This window comes from Rhinolophus sinicus, chromosome 7, assembly GCF_057876585.1.
Source record: "Rhinolophus sinicus isolate RSI-liver-muscle chromosome 7, RSI-T2T, whole genome shotgun sequence".
In the NCBI taxonomy this organism is placed as follows: Eukaryota; Metazoa; Chordata; class Mammalia; order Chiroptera; family Rhinolophidae; genus Rhinolophus; species Rhinolophus sinicus.
Genome location: NC_142507.1, coordinates 36,859,899 through 36,887,454, shown reverse-complemented (window position 1 = coordinate 36,887,454; position 27,556 = coordinate 36,859,899). Strand labels below are relative to the sequence as shown.

At 34.3% G+C, this 27,556-nt stretch overlaps 1 protein-coding gene across 1 annotated transcript in view; it reads left to right on the top strand.

The window, feature by feature from the left end:
- The window catches only part of SASS6 (SAS-6 centriolar assembly protein), a 38,367-nt gene that overhangs the window by 7,464 nt on the left and 3,347 nt on the right, over positions 1–27,556 (top strand). Inside the window, exons 3-15 of the mRNA XM_019747014.3 lie at positions 1,268–1,347; positions 1,755–1,859; positions 2,669–2,840; positions 3,497–3,562; positions 4,406–4,525; positions 7,948–8,139; positions 10,726–10,920; positions 11,041–11,130; positions 11,209–11,388; positions 11,788–11,869; positions 12,559–12,686; positions 14,596–14,724; positions 26,080–26,177. Coding sequence (XP_019602573.3) covers positions 1,268–1,347; positions 1,755–1,859; positions 2,669–2,840; positions 3,497–3,562; positions 4,406–4,525; positions 7,948–8,139; positions 10,726–10,920; positions 11,041–11,130; positions 11,209–11,388; positions 11,788–11,869; positions 12,559–12,686; positions 14,596–14,724; positions 26,080–26,177 — 1,637 coding nt within the window. The remainder of the gene's footprint in view (positions 1–1,267; positions 1,348–1,754; positions 1,860–2,668; positions 2,841–3,496; positions 3,563–4,405; positions 4,526–7,947; positions 8,140–10,725; positions 10,921–11,040; positions 11,131–11,208; positions 11,389–11,787; positions 11,870–12,558; positions 12,687–14,595; positions 14,725–26,079; positions 26,178–27,556) is intronic.

The window sequence follows — 27,556 nt, the reverse complement described above, 5'->3', positions numbered from 1 at the left end:
TAAAGGTGGTTTAGATTTTTCTAGGACCCCTGACAGTTCCTCAGTAGCCGTGGGTAGATTTTGTTTCAAGTGGAAGGTTATTCTTAACCTGTATGCTTATTTCTTTATTAGCCCTCCATCATCTTGTTGTTATGCCTGTTTTCTTTACACCATTGTTCTCTGAAGTATGTGATTTCTGTGTACTTTTCTGTCCTCTTTAACTGCTGTGATGGTCTGCCACACTATAAATTTAACTACTGGGAAAATGGTCTTTATGAAAGGTATTGAGTTCATTTGAAACTGAAAACATGTGGAATTCCATATCAGTGGCTACCTGCAATAGGAGAGAATAGGCCCTTAGGAAGAAGCCTTGGCAACATGTCACCTGATACCCCTGGCCTCTGCCTGAGAAACAAATGCTCCTTTCTTTTCTGGGGTGGGTGATTGTCATTTCTGCTGATGTATTTGCCACTTTTTTTTCCCCTCTTCTTCCACCTCATCCCCACCCCTCAAGCCGTTGTGTCTTAGTCTGGTTGTGTAGGACTCAGGTCCCTGGCCCATGCTGCTATTATGAGCCTTGCGCTCCCCTCCCCCCCCCCCTTGAGGCAGTCGACTGCTGGTTGTCGGTTGGCTGCTCACAGCAGCCCGAGGCAGCACACAGCAGCCCATGGCTGCTCACACTGGCAGCCGGCCGCTCAGGCTGGCCATCGGCTGCTCATGGTAGCATATGGTAGCGCGCGGCAACTCATGCCGACCACCACCTGCGCCCAGCGCCTGGGAGAGCTGCTGTTCACAATCTTAACTATAGAGGGCGCAGCTTACTGGCCTATGTGGGAATCATACCGGCGACCTTGGTGTTAGGAGCTCGGCGCTCCAGCCACCGGGCCAGTTTTGAAATACCAGACAATTAACTTGAAGGAAACTGAAAATATGATTAAACACGATATGATCAGTAGTAAAGAATATTTTTGTCATAATATTATAGTGCAGCAAGGGCTGGATCTGAGTTTTCCTAAGCCTCTGCTAGGATGGTATTCCTAAACTTAAAACTCCTATCATTTAATTACCTTTGTAGACCCCCATGTGGTTCTCAAGAAGCAGAATATCTACCCCTATTTAAGATAGTAAGTCTAAAGACTAAGGAAAACCCAGCAGCACCAGAAAACAAAGCCATCTGAAGTATAATGGTGATACACTGATGTCTTGGATGATTTCACTTCCACGAAGGATGAAATTACTCTAAAAGCCAGATCCTAAAAACATTAAAAAATAATAATCTTTCTTTCAGGATTTAGTTGTCCGTCTAACTGATGATACTGACCCATTTTTCCTGTATAACCTTGTTATATCTGAGGAAGATTTTCAGAGGTAACTAAATTAAATTTATTTTTCTAGTTCTATATTTAATCTAGGAATAAGTAAGTTTTTAAGTTTTATGAATGTATTGATACTATTCTTTTTGAAATATATACCTATTAGGAACATTAGGTATTTTAGAAACACCAGACTATTTATACTATAATTATTCAGAATGTTTTTGAAAATAAATATTTCATAGCTTGTCAGAGATCTGCTTAAAATACCGCAGAAAATTGGAGTTATAGGTAAATCTATTGACCTTTTTTCTCCCATTGGATAAATTCCATAAATATCAAAGTTCCCTAGTTTATTTCTTGATTATGGGTGTTCAGTAAAAAAAAAAAGTTTCAGGGTGTTAATTATAATTACAGATAGTAATTAAATTTTTAAAATCTCTTTTTCTGTCTTCTGTATAGTTTAAAATTCCAGCAAGGTCTTCTGGTAGACTTCTTAGCTTTCCCACAAAAATTTATAGATCTCCTTCAGCAATGTACTCAAGAGCATGCCAAAGAAATTCCAAGGTAAGTCTCATGAGACCACTCAGCTACATCATTAAACTTCTCTTAAGACAAACTCTTCTTTGTAAGACAAAATGATGGCAAAATATTTTCTGTGTATTATAAGTTTTTATAATTAACTTGGAAAAAGAAAAGAATAAGCTTTTGTGTGTGTGTGTGTGTGTGTGTGTGTGTGTGTGAGTGAATATTCATGTGGTGCCAATGCCTGATCCTTTTGTTGTAAAGTTCACCAAACTTTTATCTATTGGTTCATCAACTGATGACTGTTGATTGAATCATTTATTTCATTAGAAGCTACAAAATTATGTTTTTCTAATTCTAATTCTATGTTAGGTATAATTCTTCTATAAAGAACTTGCCCTCATTGATTAGAGCTATGTGATTACTCTGAAAATTCATACAGGAAAGGATAAATACTTTATTCTTACTTTTAAGTTGTCAGTTTTCAAAGCAAAGGCTGTTACTCTAATTATTTTCTTGCTTTTAGTGAGGTTTTTATTTGTTTTCTATTTTAGTTTTTTGCTTTCTTCTCATTGTGAATTCATGGACATTTATGTATTCACTGTTTCAATCAGTCTTTTTTCTTGTCCAGTTTATACATTTTACTGTTTAAAACAATTTAACCAATTTTATCACTGGGAGTCCTTTCATATTGGCCCCTATGATTCCAATATGTCCCTTTCCTGATCCTTCTAATTATTGATGATCCATCGAATCCATAGCTCATAATGATCCATTTAATGGAGCTCATGATTCAATGGGAGTTTCACTATCTCATAAATGTGTTATAATGTGATACTTTCTTTCCAAAGGTTTTTGTTGCAGTTAGTTTCTCCAGCAGCTATTTTGGATAACTCTCCTGCCTTTTTAAATGTGGTAGAGACAAATCCTTTTAAGCATCTTACACACCTCTCACTAAAACTTTTACCTGGAAATGATGTGGAAATAAAGAAGTTTCTAGCAGGCTGTTTGAAATGTAGCAAGGTAAGATTTAAATTTAAACCATTCTTTTAAAACAAGTAGGACTCTGATAAAATCACTGAAGAGCTGTATTGCTTTCAGTTTTTGTTTTCTGAGTAAATATGTACAGTAAATTTTTATAGCATGTAATAATTTTATTGTTTTTCATTTAGTCAGGGTATAACAAGGATAGAACTGGACCAGCAGTTGAGAAACTTAGGTTTCAAGGTTTTTCCTAATTTTCTGTAACCTTGGGGGGGGTCACTTAAATTCTTGGTGTCATGGTTTCATCTGCCTGTAGATATGTATGGAAATATCTAGCCTATCTTAAATGAAATAAATTATATGAAAGTGTCTTGAAAATTACAAAGTGCTCTATAACTAAGGTATATAGCATGAGAAAACAACATTGGGATGCCTCTTAAAAAAAGTTTTCAGAAAGTCTCTCTAGTCAGATGCTATAGATCAGTGCATTTCAGAATTTAATAGCACACAAATCTGTGGATCTTGCTCATGCAGCTTCTGACTCAGAAGATCTGAGGTGGGGCCTGAGATTCTGCATTTCTAACAAACTCCCAGGGTGTTGCTGATGTTGTATTTTACTACACTTTGAGTAGTGCAGCTATGGATGATTAAATTAAATTGTAAACTATGTAATTTTATCCATTTTTTTTAAATAGGAAGAAAAATTCTCGTTGACACAATCACTAGAGGATGTTACTCGGCAACTGAATTTCACACAAAAGGTAATTCAAATTTCATTTTGTCTTTGTAAGTCATCCAAACATTGGCTCTGATTTGCTTCCTGAATCCAATCTAGACTTTTGCGTATGTTTTTTCAAAGCATGCTGCCACAGAATTCCCTCTCCTTTTTGCTGCCCTTCCCCTACTAGTTATTATCTTAATCTGATGCTTTCTCTCTTTGATATTTTATTCCATCCAAACATGTTATCCCAACATGACACATTCCTTCCAAATCTTTATTAAATTAGATAACGTGTAGTATCTGTCACGTGTTAGTTCTCTGCTTCTTTTATTTACCTCATTCTTCTTGTATGAAATAGCCTTCCTCTTGTAAACCTTTCCTTCCTTTTGTTATGTTTAGAACTAATTGTTCTGACAGGCTTATCATTTCAGTCATAGCTACTACCTTTTTGCCCATAATCTTAAAATTGAGGATCAAAGTATTTGATAAGCTACATGGCTTCAGGCAGAAAATATCCTGCACAACATGGCCCACTTGGGAACCTATGTTCTGGGTTTTATGTGTATAAGTGAACTACTTCTTGTGATTAACTTGTTCTACCCTGGGTTGCTTTACTTCTTAATGCCAGAGGTGAGGTTTGGGTGGTGAACAGCCAGACTTAACTAAAAGGTTAAAGATAGTTAAGCTTGACCAGTGGGACATTTTAGATCTAACATTGCTTATATTCTAATCTTGATTTCCTCAAATTCAAAAAATATATTTGAGTATGTCTTGAAAAGCTGTGATTCCATTTTCTTTAATATCCTTGTAAATATTGCTATATTCTAATTGAATAACCAATTTAGGACACTGTCTTGATATTTTATATTGAATTCTAATGCAGACATTATCAGAAAAAATCCAAGAATTAGATAAGTTACGGAATGAATGGGCATCACACACAGCAGCATTGTCAAATAAGCATTCTCAGGAACTGACAAGTGAGAAGGAAAAAGCCTTGCAGGTATGAACATTAAAAGAAAGTGGAAAAATACTTTGTTATTGCTGTTAGTTATTTTGTTAATAATAAAAGTAATATAGCTTGCTTTAAAATTTTCAGACATTGCAAAAGTATATAAAAGTTAAAAGTCTTCTCCTTTAAAGTCTTAGTACCTAGAGATTATAAACATTTTGATTTGTGTTTTTTCACTTTTTTGTATATTTGTAATATATAATTTATGAATATTTGTTTATAAATTTTGAAATATGTAAATTATATATAATTATAGACATATATGTACACACTTAGTGGATTTTGGTTTTGTTTTGTTTTAATGAGGTCCTACTGGATATATTGACTAACTTTTTATCACTTAACATGACATGGATATCATTCTGTATCAGTTCAGATAGTCCTTTTTAGTAGCTGTATAGTATTCATTATTTGGATATAACAAATTATTTAACTACTCCAAATGGTGGGCATTTATTTAAATGCTTCAAAATTTTGTTTATGGCAAATACGACTGCAGTGAACATTCTAGAAACTTCTGTTCCTAGAAGTGAGATTGTAATGTACTCATATAAAATACTAATGAATATTGCAAATTTGCCACCCAGAAAGGTTGTACCAAATAGAATCCCAAAGATGGTGTATAACAGTACCTATTTCCCTATAATCTTGATATTATTATTAACCTTCTTAATATTTACCAACTGATAGGTGTTGCAGTAGTATTTGTTCTAATTTATATTTCTTAGGTTTTTAGTGAAGATAAACATCTTTTACTATGACTTTCAGCCATTTTTATTTCTTCTGTGGATTGCTTTTTAGTATCTTCAACTTTTCCTGTGTGACTATCATTTTCTGCTGCTTTGTAGTGTGGATTTTTACCTTTTATTTAATAGCTTCTTTAATATTAAATTTTACTTTTGTTTTTATGTACTTTGCCCCATGTTTGCTTTTAGAGTACAGCTTGATGATATTTTTGTGTGTAACTTTCATACAAATTAAGATTCAGAAAATTGTATCATCCCTCACGGTTGCCCTGTGTGCAGTCCCAGTTGATATCATACACCCACAGGAGGTCCTCACTCTTCTGACTTCTATCATTGATTAGTTTTGCCTGTTCTTAAACTTCATACAAATGGATTCATACAGTATGTACTTATTTGTGTTTGGCTTCCTTCACTTGGTATATCTCTGAGATTCAGTTGTGTTCTTGTGTGTTTCTTTTTGTTGTGTAGTATTCTATTATATGAATATGCCGTAATTTATGTATTTTCTCTTGGCAGACATTTGGTATTTCTGATATTTTGCTGTTGTTAATTAAATTATTATGAACATTCTAATACATGTCTTTTTGTGAACACGTGCTCTTTTTCTTTGCATATATATTTAGGGTTGGAATAGCTAGGTTCTAGTGTAGGCATGTGTTTAGTAGAAACTGCCAAACTGTTTTCTAAAGTGTATATACTAGTTTACAGCTTTATTCTGTGAGTGTGTAATAGTACTTTAATGAGACTTGATGGTTTGTTTTTTAATGTTTTTGAATGACTAGTTTTTCATTTCATTAATGAGTTCTACACTATTTTTACCTCTATTTCATTAATTTCTGTTATTTACTACCACATTTTTGGCTCGATTTTCAAACAAGTTAGGTTCTAAAAGTCTCATCATAAGTGCATTTGTTTATAACTTCGAAGTGACTGAAGGATTTGTTTGCATTCCTTACTGCATTTTCCTAATGGGATTGTGGATCATTCCTTTGAGAGTTTAAAACCAGGCCACTCTCTTCTCTTCCTGGTGATAGATATTCCATAAGGCAATGATTTTAAAACCTTAGTGTATATCAGAATCACCCTAAATAAAGTAGAAAATGTAAATGTAAATGTTGTAATTCTATCCCTTACCCTTTCTTTTGTTGTTGTTGTTTTTTTAAACAAAAACTCTAAAATTCTGATGATCAATGGGATAAAGCCATTTCTTTATTTTACTGCCTTCGACCTTTATTGCCGTTAGTGTGTTTGATGACCCGCTTAGTTACAGTTAGCATCTTTACTAGATTGCTTTGGGGTTTTTTCCTCATTGATCCTTCAGTGTTTTCTTTCAAGATTGCATTTTCAGTTTTATATGGAGCCTTTCCTCTCTTATCTCTTTTGCTCCCTTCTCCCCTTTCCAGTTTTCCAAAAATAAGGGAAGTCCTAAAATAGTATTGTAAAATTTCCAAAGTATTTTTATGAAAGAGCTATTCCCCTCCACTTGTGGTAGGAATTTTTGAATAGGTACAGCATTTTCTGGAATGCAGTTTTGGAACTTGTATCAAGCTTTATATTTGTTTACAGTCTTTGACCTATAATTGATCATAAGGAAATAATCTGAATTTTGGATGTGTTTGGACCAAAATATCAATCATAGTTTTATTTGTAATTGTGAAAAATTGGAAACTCAATGTCCATAGTAGGGCATGGGTTAAATGAATTAAGGTGTAGCTATGGGTGGAATATTGTACAGCTACTAAGGTGTTTGCAAACAGTTTTTTAATGATGTGAGAAGGTGTGATGTGCTAATGATGTGCTAAGGGAATAAAAAGCATGATTAAATTGTATAAATAGCGTGGTCCTAATTTATGTTGTATGTGTGTGAGTGATGTCAATTTAAATATATAAATGACTGGAAAGGAATATTTCTAAATCTTTAGAGTGACTTCCTGGATGAGAATATCAATTACTGGTGCTTTCTTTCGTTGTGTCTTTAAGAGCATGTATAACTTTCATAATCAGAAAAATATACATTATTTTTTAAAGGTATTTAAGATTTGATAGTGTTCATTGACAGAAATTGTTAAGATAGGTTTGTGGTATGATTCAAACAGGCACTAGAGATTACAGTTAATACCATGTTCAGATTTTATTTTTGGTAAAATTTAACTACTGAATGTAAGACTAAACTAATGAATAATACCTTGCTGATTTCACAAGTTTAGGTGTGGGTTGTTTTTTTTTTTCATTATAAAACCTAAGTACTTGTAAAAAACTGAAATAATAAAATGGTGTTTAAAGCAAATACTGAAAGTTCCTTAAGTACCTACTGGTTTTTTTTACACAAATAGGTTTACATTATATATACACTCTTGCAGTTTGCTTTTTTTTAAAACTTAATCATATATCACTCTTCCCTTAACTTGAAGATGATTACATGTAAACATATGTGGACTTAGGAGAAGCAGAAATTATGAATGAGCTTATAGTGGTAAATTTGCTTTTGTTGATTTTACTTTCTCCTTCATGAAATCCATAATTGAAAATAGATTCTGTCCCAAACACGGAAATCTTATAATTACATAGAAGAATAATTAAGATTGTTTTTCCTTCAAATCTTCCCATATACATGTATTTCTGTTTTTTTTCCTTTGAATTTTGGTACTATATTTTATTATATAATAGGTGCAGGTTCAATACCAACAGCAACATGAACAACAGAAAAAAGATTTAGAAATCCTCCATCAACGAAACATCCAGCAGCTACAGAACAGATTGTCTGAGTTAGAGGTGGCTAATAAAGACCTAACCGAAAGGAAATATAAAGGAGACTCCACCGTCAGAGAACTTAAAGCCAAACTGTCTGGTGTCGAAGAGGTATTGAATATTGGGCTTGTTACTTGTGTGGGTGATGTTCCTTTGGATCTCTGCAAACATCTCTTTGGTGGGAGGGTTATCCGTTCAGACAATGTGCAAAAAACATTGAGAATCTGAAATCTGATAAAAATGGCTGATTCAGTTAAGGTCTTGAAGAGTGGCTTTGGCACAGCCCTCAGGTTTTTCAGTGTACTTTTAATATTAGCAGTGTCTGTAGCTCAGAGTACTCTGTTGACAGAGCTAGTTCTTTCTCTCAGCCTGCCCAGTATATTAAATAACTACATGAAGTTTAGTGTCTAGTTGCAATAATGTTAATAATAGTAGTGATAATGTTAATGCTTCCTGAATATTTGCGATGTGGCAGGCACTGTTTTAAGGGCTTTACGTATATTAGCTCATTTAATTCTTACAATAATTCTTTTAAAGTAGATACTCATTATGCTCATTTTAAAGATGATGAAACTAAGGTACAGAGAGGTTGAGTTATTTGCCCAAAGTCACATAGCCAGTGTGTGGAAGAGTGAAGTTTGGAATACTCTATTATTTGCATGTCTTTGCTGCTACCACCTTGTTTTTTCAGGCAACAGAAAGTTTAACAATCTTGCTATGAGGGCACGTTTGTTGATGCTTTGACCCTGGTGATAGACACCTTCCTAGCATTATTATGAATTGTCACATGAATTATCAGAAAACGTGGATTTTGTTAAGTCTGTCTATTTAAATGCAAAGATCACCGTGTTATTCTGGCTCACGTGACTTCCAATTCCATTTCAGCAGTCTGTTAGGCTTAGAAACTCTAAAGCCTGACTGAGTTTATGTTCAGAGCCTTAGAGTATTTTGCCCCAACAATAAATGTCTTCATCCTCCCTGCCTTTTTACCTTTCTTACCAGTTAGTAATACATTTCATTCTTCATAATACACTAGATATTCTAAATGCTTCAGTATAATGCTGTATAATTTTTTTTCTATCTTCGACCTGAAACTGGTTAGTATATAAACAGAGTACTTCATTATGTTGATTTTTATACAATCTAATCAAAACATTTCTTTCTAGATTTGCATAAGACTTGCAAATGAGTTTTGGGAACTTTTTTTTAACCTCTGAGTACTGCTACCTAATTATGTAAAATTATACCTTTTAGGCATTAGTGCCCTAAAATTAATAATAATTGCTACCATTTGTTGAGTATTTACTATGTGCCAGGCAAAATGCTGAGAAGTTTACAATAGGGTTTTTGTGACGATTAAATGAAATAATTTATGAAGTATTGATCATTTCTATTTTACAAACTAAGGGACCTGGGATTTAGGGAGGTTAAGTAATTCCCAAGATCACACAGGAAAGCCAGAATTTGTGTTCAAGTTTGTTTGATACCAAAGTCTAAGCTTCTAAAATCGTTGTGGTATAATACTGCAAAATGATGTTGTAAAGTTTTTGTTAAAAACAAAAATTATCTAGGAATAGTAAATACTGAACTTTTCTATACCAGCAACACTTGGGTTGGTATTAGCTGATTGGGCAGTGATCTATTCCAGATTTTTTTTAGTCTATTTTTAATTAATTATTGTTTGCTTGATTTGCTTTTAAGAGTGAATCAAAGAAATGTTAACATATTTGTTGATGTGGAAAGATATTTGTAATATATACAGAGGGTGCCAAAAAAATGTATACACACTTTAAGAAATGAAAACTATTAAAATTGTAATACTCAATATATACTGATAACAAAAGACGAATACAAGTCACGTTTGCTTTCTGCAATTATAAGAGGTGCTCAAAGTGGTTACCATCAGTGTCCAGGCACTTCTGGTTATGGCAAACTACTGCATGAGCAACGTTGACCAAAGTGTCCACTTGTATACATTTTTTTGGCACCCCTGGTGTATGAAGAAGACAGATTATAAAACTGCATAGTATGAGTCCTTTAAAAAATAAATCTTTATGTATGAGCAGCAGAGATAAATGTTAACTCGAGCTGGTGGTTCTCACCCTTGGCTACCGTAGAATCAGTTGGAGAGCTATTAAATGTCCTAGTGCCCAGGCCATAGATCACACTAACTAAATCAGAATCTCTTGGGGATAGTAACAGACGTCAGTACAGGCGTTATCTTGGAGATACTTCAGATTCAGTTCCAGACGCTAGAATAAAGCAAGTACAGTGGTTTTTTTTAAAGTTCCCAAGTGATTTCAATATGCATATTAGATGGTAGAATGATAAGGCTTTATTAATTTTACGTATTTTGAAATTATATTATAATGAACATTTATTACCTAAGTGACATTTTAAAAATGTATATTTCAAGACATCAGAAAATTCTTGTTACTATATTTTAAAGTTGTAGTAACTTATTCATAAATCATGATTGTTTTATTTTCCCTCATCGTGATTGAATCAGTTGTTAGCATATTCAACAATTGTATTCCAAATCTACAAGTTACATATACACTTAGACTTTCGTGTCCTTTAAAACAGATTAGTAAAAGAACGTTAAAATTATTAGACTGTGTTTTAAACATCTTATTATAAATAATCAGATCAGCCAACTTCCCTTTTTCATAATGCATCATTTTTTTCATCCTCTAGGAGCTCCAGCGGACTAAGCAAGAAGTCCTTTCTTTGCGAAGAGAGAATTCCACACTAGATGCTGAATGCCATGAAAAAGAAAAGCATATTAATCAGCTACAAACAAAAGTGGCTGTTTTAGAACAGGAAATCAAGGATAAAGACCAGCTTGTTTTAAGAACAAAAGAAGCATTTGATACAATCCAGGAACAAAAGGTCTATTTTTAAATTTTGTAAACAAATTAATGATCACATTTATAAACTGATGCTTTTCCTAAACAAATACCCTAACTTTTTGTTTTAAAATATATATATATATATATATATATACATCAGGTGGCTTTAGAAGAAAATGGTGAGAAAAATCAGGTACAACTAGGAAAACTTGAAGCTACCATAAAATCATTATCAGCGGAACTTCTTAAGGTTTGTTTTTAAAAATTTAACAAAACATTAATATTTTATTGGATTATGTAGAAATATACATACAAAGCTCTTTTACAGGCAAATGAAATTATCAAGAAGTTACAAGGGGATCTGAAAACTTTAATGGGTAAATTGAAACTGAAGAATACAGTTACCATTCAGCAAGAGAAACTCTTGGCTGAGAAGGAAGAAAAATTACAAAAGGAACAAAAGGAATTACAAGATGTTGGACAGTCTCTCCGAAGTAAAGAGCAAGAGGTAGTTAATATTTTAGACTTTTGTGTGGGTGATTATTTGCAAAGTATAACAAATTTTTTAAATTTCTACTTTGTTATATTAGAAAATGGCTTTAGCTTTTTTTTGTTTTTCAAAGAACCTGACTAGATTCACACAGAACTTAATAACTATTTTTGTTTGAAAAGTTAGTTATTATGACTCAAATACCTTGAATGTTCATATATGTATATATGTGTGTGTATATACACACACAAAGATCTTGTTACACAGGTGAGCTAATTCCTCTATTCTTTTCATAATAATTAAGAGCAATCAACTAATTAATTAGTTAGCTAATTAATTAACTAATTAATTAATACATTTCCTCAGTTTTTATTTTGGCCTTTATTACTATACTTATTATGAGGATTGACATTTCAGGTATGCAGATTACAAGAACAATTAGAAGCTACAGTTCAAAAACTTGAAGAAAGCAAACAGCTTCTAAAAAATAATGAAAAGTGTAAGTATGTTATTTTTTGTGTAAATGAGGTTTGTAGTTTTAACCTGAATATTTTATTTGAATTCATAGAAGTCTGGGAAAATCAGGATATTGCTATATACAAATAATTTCTCCTTGAAATATACTGTCTTAGTAATGTCTTTGCTATAGTGAACTACATCATCTGCCCTGTAAAAGTTTTCATCATTATAAAGAAAACCATATCACATATATCAGTAACCAAAATTAAGTGTTGAAAATATTGAATATAACTTACCTTTTAAATTCTTCAGTATTTTTTAATTTATATATTTACCTAATAGTAATAATAGGAGTTATTTGAAATTAAAATATAAAATTAAGCCTTTAACATTTTTTGAGTTTCTAGTATTGGTTGTCAGACATAAAGAGTATGAACTTTACATAAACTGTAAGATACCATTCTAGAAATGGAAGCCTATAGATTCCTTGACTATCAGAAATATATATTTCTGGTAGTAATAGAATGAGCCCTATGTGGCAGTTCATAAACTAAGAATCTTTAATGGCAAAAATTTCAGTTAACCTACATTGTTCTCTGTGTTATAAAGTAGTTTTAAAAACTTAAAATTTTAAAAACCTCAATATAATTTTTAAATGTTTAAACTTATTAGAAAAATAAAAATAGTCTAATAAAATTTTTTACTTTGTTTCTTGTTCTTTTATATAAGTAATCACATGGTTAAATAAAGAACTAAATGAAAATCAGCTGGTGAGAAAGCAAGACATGTTGGGACCTTCGACCACTCCACCTACTAGCAACACAATCAGAAGTGGAATTTCTCCTAACCCTAATGTGGTAAGATTTAAATTAAGATGTGGTCTTAATGAATTTCCTAAAACAAAAAATATACCCAGATTGTTAGGAAGTCTCCGTGACTTAAGGTGCTGGTACTAATAAGACGGGGGCCCTACAATTATTAGCACTGAAGTAGAATTCAAGTCACACTTGGATGTGGCACATTAAGTATACTTGCTCTTAAGAAAGAGGCTGTATTTAAAGGGCACACTTTGTAAGATTTTAACAGATACAGAAATCATTTGGTATTAACTAAAGTAATGCCAAATGTGCTGAAACACTTTTGAGGCGGCAAGAAGGGATAACAAGGTTTGGGCTCAAGTTCAGAACTACCATGGAAGGAATCGAAACGGAATTATCTCAGAAAAGGAAAAGAAAGAGAAAGGTCCTGTTACCAACCTTGTTGGCTCTAGATTTTAGAAAAAAACTGGCTATGAGGTATAAGTTTTCTAGCTTCCAGCACCAGGTCTCTTGCCTTTTCCTAGCAAGAACTAAGAGGGGAGAAAAAGAAAAGCAGCTCCTTACATTTGGGAACTGGCTTGGTGCTAGCAGGTAGTCATAGCAGGTAGACCTTGGTGTTGCTAGGAGCTGGACTAGGGCTCACAGCCAGGCCTCAGTACTCTCCTGTTGAACAGTTTCACCGCATGTCACCATCAGACAAGACCACTGTGTGACTGTGATGGATCAAGACAAAAACAAGACCACGCCATAATCGTGTCTGAAAATGGACAAAAATGCAAACATTGCCAAACCACAAAAATGGACAAACATCCTCCTATTCTCGGTCACATGAATGACTGCTGCTTTATTAGCAATTACAGCTTTGGCCTTAATACATTTTGCTGTCCTTGTTAGATAAGACTTACTCAGATACCCAGTCATCGTTATCCCCATTTCCTGAGAGCATCCAATACATAGCAAATCCCCACTTTCTTAAACTGCTCCTTAAATCATCAGACACATGGCTAAGGCCAGTAAATAAGTCCCATTTGACACCCCTGCAACACCCCATGGTTTCTCATTATGTGCATTCTCCCTCATTACAAGGAGAAATAATAAACTCAGCGTGCACATGTGCAGATGTGTTTCTGATAATCACTGGCTGAAGTACATTGGCGGAGGATTTAAAATTCAAATGCCTGATTGAAATTTTAATCTACCCGATTATATCAGAGAGTACCTGATATTTGAAGATGGGAAATGATTTCTGCTGAATTGGAAAAGGTGTGGAGAGTAGAGCCTGATACTGAATTACAACCTTGAAAAAGCTTGACAGGCTTAACTCTAATGACTGATGATAAATAGCTATGTGAAGGGTGTTTTTCTCATATAGCTGGTGGTGTACACAGTGGCTTCTTAATATTTGTGTATCAGTTGGCCTCTTATTAAAATAAACTGTTTTCATGACATTGGTTAATGGTGGTATTACTATATTGAAAATTACTGGCAAAACAAATAATTATCTCAGTCCATTTTAGAACACTGATGCTATACCTGAAACTAACAGAAAAAAAGAAAAAACACTGGTAATGTTGTTTCTACTCAGACAGTCTGGCAGAAAATAACTTATTTTATCCCTGATTGGCCCATTGATCTGTGACCACACCCTCCTACCTCCCCTCTGGAATTGGGGGCCAGAGCAAACCAAGACGGTTCAAAGGTCTTTGTTTTAACTCAGTTCAAAGGCAGATTCAGTGGTTTATTTTGTTTAAGCTTGCACAGCTACTCTAAAAAGCCAAGGTATCCCAGCCTCATGCTACATAATAAAGCAGAGTTTTGTGGTATCATCATAAATAAAATTGGCTTCTGAAATAGTGCTTTTAGATATTAGTTATTATAGCAGATGCTAAATGCCTCTTAGATCAGTAAATATTACTTAGAACTAATTTCTCTTTGTTTTTATTTTTAGGTTGATGGTAGACTGACTTACCCAACTTGTGGAATTGGTTATCCTGTCTCCTCTGCATTTGCTTTCCAGAATACCTTTCCTCATCCTTTATCTGCCAAAAATACCATCCACCCAGTTTCAGGACCAAAGGTAGCCAAAATAACTAATACTTTTTTTTTTCTTTTTATGAGAAATATAGCAACTTACTAACATACAGATATTTTTCATCTTTTAAAAATTTATTCTTTGATCAGTTGTAAGTATTAGGTGATGTATTAAATCAATATACTGCTGACTAGTATATATGCTTGTATGTCTTGAGTCACTGTAATTTATAAATATCTGGGCATCAGCCTACTTAAACTGTATTTACTCCGGTTCAACCTCTCCATTATTTTTTTTCCAAGTCAAGTTGTTGTCCTTTCAATCTTAGTTGTGGAGGGTGTCGTTCAGCTTCAAGTTGTCCTTTCAGTCTTTGTTGTGGAGGGCGCAGCTCAGCTCCAGGTCCAGTTGCCGTTGCTAGTTGCAGGGGGCCGCAGCCCACCATCCCTTGCGGGAGTCAAACCGGCAACCTTGTGGTTGAGAGGACACGCTCCAACCAACTGAGCCATCCTGGAGCTCAGCGGCAGCTTAGCTCAAGGTGCCGTGTTCAATTTTAGTTGCAGGGGGCGCTGCCCACCATCGCTTGCGGGAGTTGAGGAATCGAACTGGCAACCTTCGTGGTTGAGAGGATGCGCTCCAACGAACTGAGCCATTCGGGAGCTCAGCGGCAGCTCAGCTCAAAATGCCGTGTTCAATCTTAGTTGCAGGGGGCGCTGTCCACCATCCTTTGTGGGACTTGAGGAATTGAACTGGCAACCTTGTGGTTGAGAGCCCACTGGCCCATGTGGGAATCGAACCGGCAGCCTTCGGAGTTAGGAGCATGGAGCTCTAACCACCAGAGCCACCAGGGTGGCCCTCAACTTCTCCATTTTTGTTCATTCTTCTACTTATATCCCCTACAATTCTCAAACCTAACTAGGATTACTGACTTTATACTGCTGGTATATTAGTTGTGGTGACATTTTTTGGATTCTTTTGCCAGGACTTAAAGGTCTGGTAGGGCAGGGTTATAGAAAATTCTAAAATGTAGTTCTGACATTATTTCAAATAGTATTTGCTTAGTAATCCCTCTAATCCTTGATGTATTTCCTAAGGCTTTTTTCTACCCATTTGAATTCTTAATTATCATTCTGATTACTAATATTCTAGATTTATATATTGTTTTCACATGTATTATTTTATTTCCACAATGATGTAATCCACCCAGACCAGCCAGTGATTTACATACATAGTTATTACAATATTGACTATATTCCTTAGGCTATACTTTATGTCCCCATGACTTTTGTGACTACCAAGTTTTACTTCTTAATCCCTTCCTCTTTTCTACCCACCTCTAACCACCCTCCCATCTGGCAGCACTCAAAATGTTCTCTGTATCTATGAGTTTGTTTAATTTGTTCTTTAGGTTCCACATATAAGTGAAATCATGACATTAGTCTTTCTGTCTGACACCACTCAGTATAAGATCTTCTAGGTCCATCCATGTTGTTGCAAATGGCAAGATTTCGTTCTTTTTTATGGCTAAGTAATGTTCCATTGCATATATGTACCACCTCTTGTTCATCCATCCATCCATCGATGAACACTCAGGTTGCCTCCATATTTTGGGCATTGTAAATAACGCTGCAGTGAACATGTGGATGCACATGTTCCTTCGGAGTAGTGTTTTGGGTTTCTTTGGATAAATACCTAGCAGGGGAATTATTGGATCCTTCTTTGTCTTATAGCCTTTGTTTTAAAGTCTGTTTTGTCCAATATAAATATTGCTGTTGATATAAGTATCTCCAGCTTTTTATTTTGTTATCCAGCTTTTTGTTTTGTTTCCATTTTCATGAAATGTCTGTTTCTATCCCTTTACTTTCAGTCTCTGTGTGTCTTTTGATCTGAACTGAGTCTGTAGTAGGGAGCATATATAAGGGTCTTGTTTTCTTATCTATTCAGCCACGCTGTCTTTTGATTAGAGCATTTAATCCATTTACACGTAAAGTAATTGTTGATACATGTGTAGTTATTGACACTTTTTCATATTTTTATGTTATTTTTTTTCATCTCAAAGAAGTTCCTGTAACATTCCTTATATTACTGGTGGTGATGAATTCCTTTAGCTTTTTCTTGTCTGGGAAGCTCTTGTGATTATAAATGATAGCTTTGCTGGGTAGAGTAATCTTGGTTGTACATCCTTGTTTTTAATCACTTTGACTATTTCCTGCCAATCCCTTCTGGCCTGCAAAGTTTCTATTGAGAAATCAGCTGACAGTCTTATGGGGACTCCCTTGTAGGTAACTAATTGCTTTTCTCTTGCTGCTTTTAAGATTTTCTCTTTGGGGGCCAGCCCGGTGGCTCAGGCAGTTAGAGCTCAGTGCTCCTAACTCTGAAGGCTGCTGGTTCGATTCCCACATGGGCCAGTGGGCTCTCACCCACAAGGTTGCCAGTTCAATTTCTCGAGTCCCGCAAGGGATGGTGAGCTCTGCCCCCTGCAACTAAGATTGAACACGGCACCTTGAGCTGAGCTGCCTCCCAGATGGCTCAGTTGGTTGGAGTGCGGACTGTCAACCACAAGGTTGCCAGTTAAATTCCTCGAGTCCCGCAAGGGGTGGTGAGCTCTGCCCCCTGCAACTAAGATTGAACATGGCACCTTGAGCTGAGTTGCGCCCCCTGCAACTAGCAACGGCAACTGGACCTGGAGCTGATCTGCGCCCTTCACAACTAAGACTGAGAGGACAACAACGTGAAGCTGAACAGCACCCTCCACAACTAGGATTGAAAGGACAACAACTTGACTTGGGGAAAAAAAAAAAAGTCCTGGAAGTACGCATTGTTCCCCAATAAAGTCCTGTTCCCCTTCCCCAATAAAATCTTAAAAAAAAAAAAAAAAGATTCTCTCTTTGTCTTAACCTTTGGCATTTTAATTATATGTCTTGGTGTGGGCCTGTTTGGGTTCATCTTGTTTGGGACTCTGCGCTTCCTGAGCTTGTATGTCTGTTTCCTTCGCCAAGGTTAGGCAAGTTTTCTGTCATTATTTCTTCAAATAGGTTTACAATTCCTTGCTCTCTCTCTTCTCCTTCTGGTATCCCTATGATACAGATATTGGTACGCTAGATGTCTCAGAGGCCCCTTAAACTGTCCTCATTTTTCTGGATTTTTTTTTATTTTTGCTGTTCTGATTGGGTGTTTTCTACTACCTTCTAAATCGCTGATTTGATCTTCTGCGTCATCTAATCTACTGTTGGTTGCCTTTAGTATTCCATATTTTGCCATGTATAATGTGCACAGTTTTGCCCAAATTTGTGAGGAAAAAGATGCACATTATACGTGGGTAGTACTAATTTTGTATCTATATAAATGTTTTTAATTCTTTTATTTATGCTTATGAGTTAAAAGTGTAATCCTAGAAATCAATAACTATATCCATATGCAAAATGATACCCTGGGATATGATAATCGGTTTTGTTGAACTTATGGTGACCTTGCAATAATGAAGAGTCTTGGCCTTCTATGTGTAAATATTGTAAATTTGTTACGGTACATAAAATTTCTTGTACCTTGTATCTGTTCTCATGTTTTGTAATTATTTGTTATATAAAATTTCTTGTACCATAATATGTTAAAAAATAAATGCTAAGATTCCTTTATAATATACAAAACAAGTACCTAAATTTAAACAAATAAAAGTTGAATTAAAAAATTAAAACGAGGGATATCCGGTTGGCTCAGTTGGTTAGAGTGTGAGCTCTGAACACCAGGGTTGCTAGTTCTATTCCCACATCGGTCAGTGAGCTGTGCCCTTCACAACTAAATTGAAGACAACAAGCTGCCACTGAGCTTCTGGAGGGGTGGCCAGGTGGCTCAGTTGGTTAGAGTGCGAGCTCTCAACAACAAGTTTGCCGGTTCAATTCCCACATGGGATGGTGGGCTGCGCCCCCTGCAACTAAGATTGAAAATGGTGACTGGACTTGCTGCTGAACTGCGCCCTCCCCTAGATTGAAGGACAGTGACTTGGAACTGATGGGCCCTGGAGAAACACACTGTTCCCCAATATTCCTCAATAAAATTAAAGAAAAAAATTGAAATTAAAGATTTTTTTCCCCTGAAAGTTTGGGCCAAAAGGTGGGTGCGCCTTATACACGGCAAAATACATATTCTTCATTTCAGTTATTAGAGTCTTAATTTCTGATTGGTTCTTTTTTCATGTTTTCAATCTCCATTTTTATGTTTCATATCTCTTTGTTCAAGTTCTTCCTGGATCATTGAGCATCCTGATAACCAGTGTTTGGAACTCTGCGTCTGGTAGATTGCTAGTCTCCATTTTATTATTTTCCTATTTTGGGCCCTGTCTATTTAGTCTCTTTATGGTGCCTCTTTTTTCTTTTTAATTTAACACTTTACTATGGTGTAATTTACATACTATAAAATTCTCCCATTGTTAAGTTTACAGTTCAATAACTTTAGTCAATTTAAAGAGTTCTGAAATCATCACAACAGTCCAATTATAGAGCATTTACATTTTCCTTAAAGGGTCCCTAGTGCTTTTTTGCAGTTAATACATACTCTTGTCCTCTAAGTAACTACCAGTTTGCTTTCTGTCTCTATGAATTAGCCTTTCTACATTTCATATAAAGAGAATCATATAATATGTAGTTTTTATTGTCTGTCTTTTTTCACTCCATATAACATGTTTAAGGTTTATCCAGAGATAGTGTGTGTCAGTAATTCATTTCTTTTAATTGCTCAGTTGTGTTTCATTGTATGGATATGCCACAGTTTATCCATTTGCTATTTGATGGACATTTGGGTCATTTTCAGTTTTTGGCTATTACAAATAAAGCTGCTATGAACATTTGTGTACAACCTTTATGTTTCTCTAGGGTGAGTGAATACCTAGGAATGGAATGGCTGGTGGCAAATACTTTATTTTTAAGAAATTGCTAAACATTTTCCAAAGTGGTTGTGCGATTTACTATCGTCAGTCTGAGAGTTCAAGTTGTTCTACGTCCTTGCTAATGCTTGGTATGGTCAGTGGTTTAATCTTAACTATTCTAATAAGTGTATAGAAGTCTTCCATTGTGATTTTAACTTGCATTTTCCTAAAACCTAATGAGATTGAGAGCATCTTTCATGTGCTTATTTGACATCAGTGTATCTACTTTGGTGAAATATCTATTTGAATCTCCTGCCCACTTTTAAATGAGGTAGTTCAGCATCTTTTCATGTGTTTGACATCAGTTTGTCTGTTTTGGTGTCATATCTATTTGAATCTTTTGCCCATTTTTAAACTAGGTTGTTCATCTTACTATTGAGTTGAGTTCTTTATTCTTGATAAAAGTCCTTTATCAGATACATGATTTGCAAATATTTCTCCCAATCTGTGGCTTCTCTTTTCATTTTCTCTTTCAAAGCACAAAAGTTTTTAATTTTGATGAAATTTAATGTGTTTTTTTTGTTTTTTTTTTCCCTGTGTGGATCATGCTTTTGGTATCATACTAAGAACTTTTTCCAACCACAGGTTGGAAATAAGATATATGATACTTTGTGAGTTACTTTTTATGTATGGTGTGAGATAAAGGTCTAAGTTCTTTGTTTTGTTTTTTTGTATGTGGCTATCTAGTTATCAATACCATTTGTTAAAAATATTATCTTTCCCTGTTGAATTTCTAGACACCTTTGTTCGAAATTATTTATGTAAGAATATATTTCTGGACTCTCAGTTCTGTTTCACTGATTACTATCCTAGTGCCAATACCACACTGTCCTGATTACTGGGACATTATATTATATATTAAAATTGGGTAGTGGGACTCCACCAACTCTGTTCTTTTTCAAAATTGTTTAATTATTTTATATTTTAGGTCCTTTATTATTTCCATATAAATATTTGGATCAGCTTGTCAATTACTAGAAACTTGTCTACTTGGATTTTGATAGAGGTACATTGAATTTATAGGTCAATTTTGGAAGAAATGCCATTTTGACAATATTTTGTCTTCCAATCCATGCTTAATATTAAATGTCTGTTTATTTGGGTATAATTCCTCTCAACAACTTTTTGCAGTTTTCAATGTATAAGTCTTTATTTTTTAAATTAAATTTATTCCTAAGTATTTTATTCTTTTTGATGCTCTTATGAGTGTAATTGTTTTATTAATTACTTTCTGAGCATATTCATTGATGCTGTATATAAATGTAATTGATTTTTGTAGTTGTTTCTGTATCCTGAAACTTCTGAAATCATTTATCAAACTCATTATAAGTGGCTTTTTATAGATTTTGTTGGATTTTTTTTACATAATCATGTCATCTGAAAAGAATGATAATTTTACTTTTTCCTTTCCAATCTAGTTGCCCCTTATTTTTTTTCTTTTCTTATAGCTAGAACCTCTAGTACAATTTGAACAAATGTGAGAGCAGGCATTCTGGCCTTATTCCTGACATTAAGGGCAGAGCATTCAGTCTTTCACCATTAAGTGTGTTAGCTATAGGTTTTTTCTAGATGCAAGTTTTCAGATCAAGGGATTTTTCTTCTATTTTCCTAGTTTATTCACTGAATTTTGTGAAGTGTTTTTTCTGCATTCATTGAAAGGATCATGTGGCTTTTCTTTCAGCAGTTAATAGTTGGATCATGTTGATTTTCAAATATTATATCAGCCTTGTATTCTTAGGATAAACTTCACTGATCTAAATGTTAGTCACGTCTAGTTAGTTGATTTTATTTAGTTCTTCTATTTCTTTGTTGACTTTCTATTTATTTTATCAATTACTGAGAGAGAAGTATTGATATCTTCAATTATAGATGTTTTCATTTCCTCCATTTTACTATTTTATCGGTTTTTGTTTCATGTATTTTGAAGCTCTTCTGTTAGGTACATATACACCTTTAGAATTTTTATGTCCTCTTGGTTAATTGTCCCTTTCTTCATTATGTAACTTCTTTATTTTTGGTAATTTCCCCTGCTCTGAAGTCTATTTTGTCTAACGTGAATATGGCTACTCAGTCTTTCTTATGATTAGTGTTTCCATGGAATATCTTTTTCCACCCTTTATATTTTGTACCTATGTATAGCATATTTAAAATAGTTTTCATGTAAAGAGCACATCTTGCTTATTTCCTCTGATTTTTACTCCTTTGTTTCCACTTTCTGAATTATTTTGGATCATTTGAACATTTTTAAATATTCTGTATGATGTGTTTTTTTATTATCTCTCTTTGTATAGTTGTTTGTTTTTAGTGGTTTCTCCATAAATACATAGATGAGGTATGATAAAAAAATACAGTGAATATTTAAATTTTAAAAAATTTATTATAGTAGAAGACACATTGCCATTAATCCCCCTCAAAATACTCCTCTTTGCTTCTAACACACTTATACCCTCCTTTTTGCCACTTTCTGAAGCAGTTCTGGAAATCCTCTTTTGTGAGTATCTTTATTGTGCAGTCGTGGCTGCCTCTATGTCCTGAATCCATTCAAAACATACTCCTTTCATGGTGATTTTGACTTTGGGAAAGAGCCAGAAGTGGCACGGTACCAGATCCGGTGAATAAGGTGGATGAGGACACACCATAATGTTTTTATTTGGCAGAAATTGCCATACCTGAAGTGATGTGTGACACGGAGCGTTGTCATGATGGAGGATGAAACCGTTTGCCCTTTTCATGTTAATGCGTTGTTGATCCTTGATTTATGGCACACTTTAAAACACACCTTCTCTCAACCGTAGCTCACACCTGACTGACTGCACCGAACAAGTTGAAACTTGTCACAAACTGTTACTAAGGTTCAGTGTGCCTCTTCCCATATTGAAGATCCCTGCCTTTCCATGGGATGGCACTGGGCAGCAGCATTCACCAGGTTTTGTGATCACAGCTCATATTTACCTTTCCACAGTGTGTATAGAATTAATGTTTACTGCTTCAAATGGAATAGAAATTCTTTACCATCATATACTTCCTTTACCTTCCCCCCTTTATGTTTTGTTATTTCATGTGTATTATATTTGTGAAACGTCATTAGACAATGCTAAAATTTTTGCTATCAGTCATACATATTAAAGTACTTGAGTGGAGAAGCATAGTCCATTATATTTATCCACTATTTGCCATTTCTGTTGCTCTGCTTACATTCCTGATGTTCCATATTTCCCTCTGATATCATTTCCTTGAATGACAAAACATTCTTTAGCATTTATTTTAGAGGGAGTCTTCTGGCAAAGAAGTTTCTTTGTTTTTAAACTGCATTTAGGAACACCTCTTTTCCACCTTCATTTCTGAATGATATTTTCTCGATACAGAATTCTGTATTTATAGTTCTTTTACTTAAGCACTTTAAAAATGTTGTTCAACTACATATAATAGGTTCTTTTTCTCTGTCTGCTTTCAAAATTTATTTTTGTTTAGTTTTCACCAGTTTCACAATGATGTGTCTGAGCATGCATTTCTTTGACTTTATCCTCTTGGGTATTTGCTAAGCTGCTTGAATCTATAAATTGGTATCTTTTGCAAAAATTTGGGAAGTGTTAAGCCATATTTCTTCAAATTTTTTTTTTCTGCACCACACTCATCTTTCTGGGACTCATAAGACATGTAATTTAGACCTTTGTCTATTTTTCCATAGGTCCACAAGGATCTGTTTCCTGTCTTTTCTTAAATTTTTTTTTCTCTGTTTTTCAGATTTGATCATTTCTGTTGATCGATCTTCAAGTTCCATTCTGTTTTTGAGTCCATTCAGTGAATTTTTTTCTGATTTTAAATTTCCATTTGTTTCTTTTTAGCATTTTCTATTTTTGTTACTGACTATTCTTTTACATTAGTTTCAAAACTGTTCACTTTGAATACCTAAAGCATGGTTATAATATATGCTTTTAAGTGTTTTCCTGGTAATTCCAATATTTTTGTCATTTTAGAGCTGGCATCTATTGGCTTGTCTTTTCCCTTGTGAGTTGCTTAGATTTTCCTGGTTCTTTGTTGAGTGATTTTGGATCGTGTCCTGGATCCAGTATTGAATATTATGAAACTCTAGATCTTTAAATCCTAAGGCGAATGTGAAATTTTTTTGTTTTGTTTTAGCAAACAGTCTTGTTAGGTGCAGGTTCTAAGTTCTGACTTGCGTTTGTAGGCTGTGGTTTCTATGTTAGTTCACTCTTTAAAGACGTGGCTTTGGATCTCTCCATCTGTGTGCCATCTAGTGGCTGTTCTGTGACTTGGGCAGAGGTTTCCCCCATAGTTGAGTTCTGAAAGTTTTTGTTATGCTGATTAGTTAGATCTTGCGTGTCCAGCTCAGAAGTGACCCCAAGAGTTCATATACAAATTTATCAGATCTCTTTTTTTAGTTCTTTTTATGATTTGCCCCAGATTTTCTGAATCCCCGGGGTTTCTTCTTCCTGGTCCTCTGGCTGGAAAGCATGGTTCACATGATATTGTCCCATTGAGATTATTTATTTTATTATTATTTGCTTTATTTTATATGAATTATAATGCTGTCTTAGAGTTCACTAATCTTTTCGTCTGTAGTGTTTAATTTGCTGTTCTAGCCAGTGAGAATTTCTCACTTCAGATGAATTTTTCATCTCTAGAAGTTTCATTTCATTCTTTTTTTTTCTTCCATTTTTCTCATACTTTTGATTTCCATTAAATTGATTGTAGTTATAATTGTTGAAATATCTATGTTCTTGTTCTTTCATGTCTATCATTTCTGGGTCTGTTTCTATTGACTGATTTTTCTTGGTATGACTTAAATTTTCCTACTTACTGTCATTTACAGTAATTTTTGGTAGTGTGTGGAACATTGTCAGTGTTGCATTGTTGATTGTCTGGATTTTGTTGTCTTCCTTTAAAGAGTGGCATGTATTTAAGATACTTGTGGATACCTTTAATCCCTTAGAAGTATTTTTGTTTTGTTTTGTTTTGTTTTGTTTTGTTTTGTTTTGTTTTCTTTAGCTTTATTATGGTGCATCTAAAGTAGCTATTACTCTAGGGATAGTGCAGCCCTACTATGAAGCTCTGAACCTTCATGACTCTCCACTGAGTTCCCTAAGTGATTGCTGAGGAGTCTCCATTTTATCTCCCTGGTTGTAAACCTGGGAAATCATTCAGCTTAAAACTCCCATCTTTACTTGCCCCGTCTTGTGGAATTTTACCATATGCATGTGCCAAGTATTCGGTGCAACTCAGGGGGGCCCAATTCAGATTTCCAGATCTTGTTCTCTGGATAGCTCTTTTTATCAGAGCTCTGCCCTATAACCTTCAGCCACTCTAACTTCCCCCAACTCTGATCTTGGTTGTCTTCATTTAGCAATTACGTTCTCTCTTCCTACAGTCAGGAAGTGGCTCCAGTTAGAAAGGTGGGTTGATTATGGAGATCACACTTCTCTCAGATTTCAGAGTCCTGCACTACCTATTGTCCAGTATTAGAGAACATTCTTTTTGTGTATTTTGTCTGGTTTTCTGATTATTTTTGATTGGTGGCTGGAAGCTATATTATGTATTAATATCTACTCTTAATTTTCTTCACTCTTGCATGTTTATAAGCAATATTAAAATCATCTTATCTCACTTTAAAAAATCCTATTTGTGTTTAATGTTATCATGTTAAACATGTAGATTGATGTAGGGAGAACTGATATTTTTAGAATATTGAATCTCGATAGACAAGTACAACAGCATTTACCTTTCTAATCTATAATTTTATCCTATTATGCTAGTATCTGTCTATTCATATTTTATTTGGAGTTTTTACCGAAAATAGATACTGATTGTTTTCTTGTGCCTTTTCTTTTTGTATACAAGTAGTCATGATTTTTCTTCTTTGATCTATTAGTGTGGTGATTTATGTTTATGCATTTCCTATTATTGATTGCAGTTATACATTCCCGGTATGAAACCCATTCAGTCGGTCATTATTACTTTAAATATACTGCTGTATCTTCTATGCTGATATTTTGATTTGGACTTTTGATATAGATTCTTGGCTTACTTTTGATTATTTCAAAATTTAAATGCCTAGCCCTCATGTAGAATTCTTAAATAAATACAACATAGGCTTTGAAAGTTCTTGAAAAGGGAAGAATTCTCAAAATGCATGAGGTGAGTGCATCATTGTGGAACTTGGTTCCTTTTAGCACTATTACGCTTATTTAAATGTATGAGTGTCCATGGTTTTGTTTTAAAATAATCGTTAAGAGAATCATTTTGTGCTGTTCATCTTGTAGACAGGATCTTTTTTTGTCAAGGAGAAATAGGACTTTTTATTAAATCTTCTCAATAAAATGTATTTGTGTTATAAACTATAGGTTGAACCTGTACGTCTGTGGTCTAGATTTATCAGAAAAAAAAATTAACCATCTGTCTCCCTACTGAACTGCTTCAGTTCTCACTAATTCAATTACATGAGATGTTTTCTCTCTTCACAGGTTCAGTTTAACTTGCAATTTACAAAACCAAATACATCATTAGGAGATGTTCAGTCAGGAACAACTATTAGTATGCCTTGCTCAACTGATAAAGAAAAGTAAGTACTATTGACATAAAATTTAATGTTTGTCATTTTGAAGGTCATCTTAGAGAATTTTTATTAGTGCTTGAAAGCTATGATGTCTGCTTACTTATATGTGATATTTGAAGTTGATTGATGGTCAGTGGAACTTGAGTCACTTTGAGTTATAAGAAAGGTTTTCCATGTTTTTTTTAAACTATAGATACAATTAGATGTATAGTAAAATTTTATTTTTTTATGAAAGACTTTTTTACATAACTGTGTGAAGTAATCTGAGAAAGCAGCTAGTTAAACTGCTAGAATTCTTTGTTAAATAAGAGTGAAAAAGGGGGGTGGGGAGGAAGAGCTTATTAGATTGTCCCATAGCTACTAACATAAATGAGCTTTAATGCCAATTTGTGACTACTGTTTTGTCTACTCAGAGATTCATTCCTGTTTTATAGATCTTAAACAGGTTTTTCACAGCGAACTTTGTTGAATCAGTGAGTTGTGGCTGAATTAAACAACTCACGTAGGCAGACTTGGCTCCCTGGGCAGCTGCCATTATGCTTCCTTATTTACTTAAAAGTTAATGGCTTTAAGGCCTGTATGTTGGCACTTATTATCACGAGCTGTCACCTTCCCAGTATCTTTCAAACTAAATTACTAATATGGCTCAAAGAGGCTTATCTGAGCTTTTTGGCCTTATTCCTGGGCTCTTCTAAAATTGTCACCAAGACGAGTGTTAAAATAGTTAATGTTTGTGAGCCTCCTTTCTTGAAAAAGGTCGGAAGTCTTAGAGGTCCTGAAATGTATATATTTGTTATATTTAATGTCATACTTGTACAAGAGGGAGAGCACCTGGAATTCATATTAATGGTAGAACACCATAATATTTATATATATACCGTGTTTCCCCAAAAATAAGACCTAGCCGGACAACCACCTCTAATGTCTTTTGGAGCAAAAATTAATATATGACCTGGTCTTATTTTACTATAATAAAAGACCGGGTCTTATATAAAAAAATAATTAATATGTACATTAATCTTTGTTCCAAAAGACGTATTAGAGCTGATATATATATGTGTATATGTGTGTGTGTATTTTAAACTTTTATTTATTTTAAGTGTTTTTCCAAGTCAAGTAGTTGTTTCAGTCTAGTTGTGGAGGGCGCCGCTCATAGTGGCCCATGTGGGGATCGAACTGGCAACCTTGGTGTTATGAGCATCACGCTCTAACCAACTGAACCAGCCACCCCAATATTTCTATATTTAATTACATCATACACAACAAAAGCAATTTTACTTGCAGAAAATATGGTCGTATTTATAGTATAAAATCAAATGTGTCCATAAAATTAGGAATGTTCAGCTCTTTTCTGAATTTCTGTTTAAAACTGGTTTGTTCTTTTA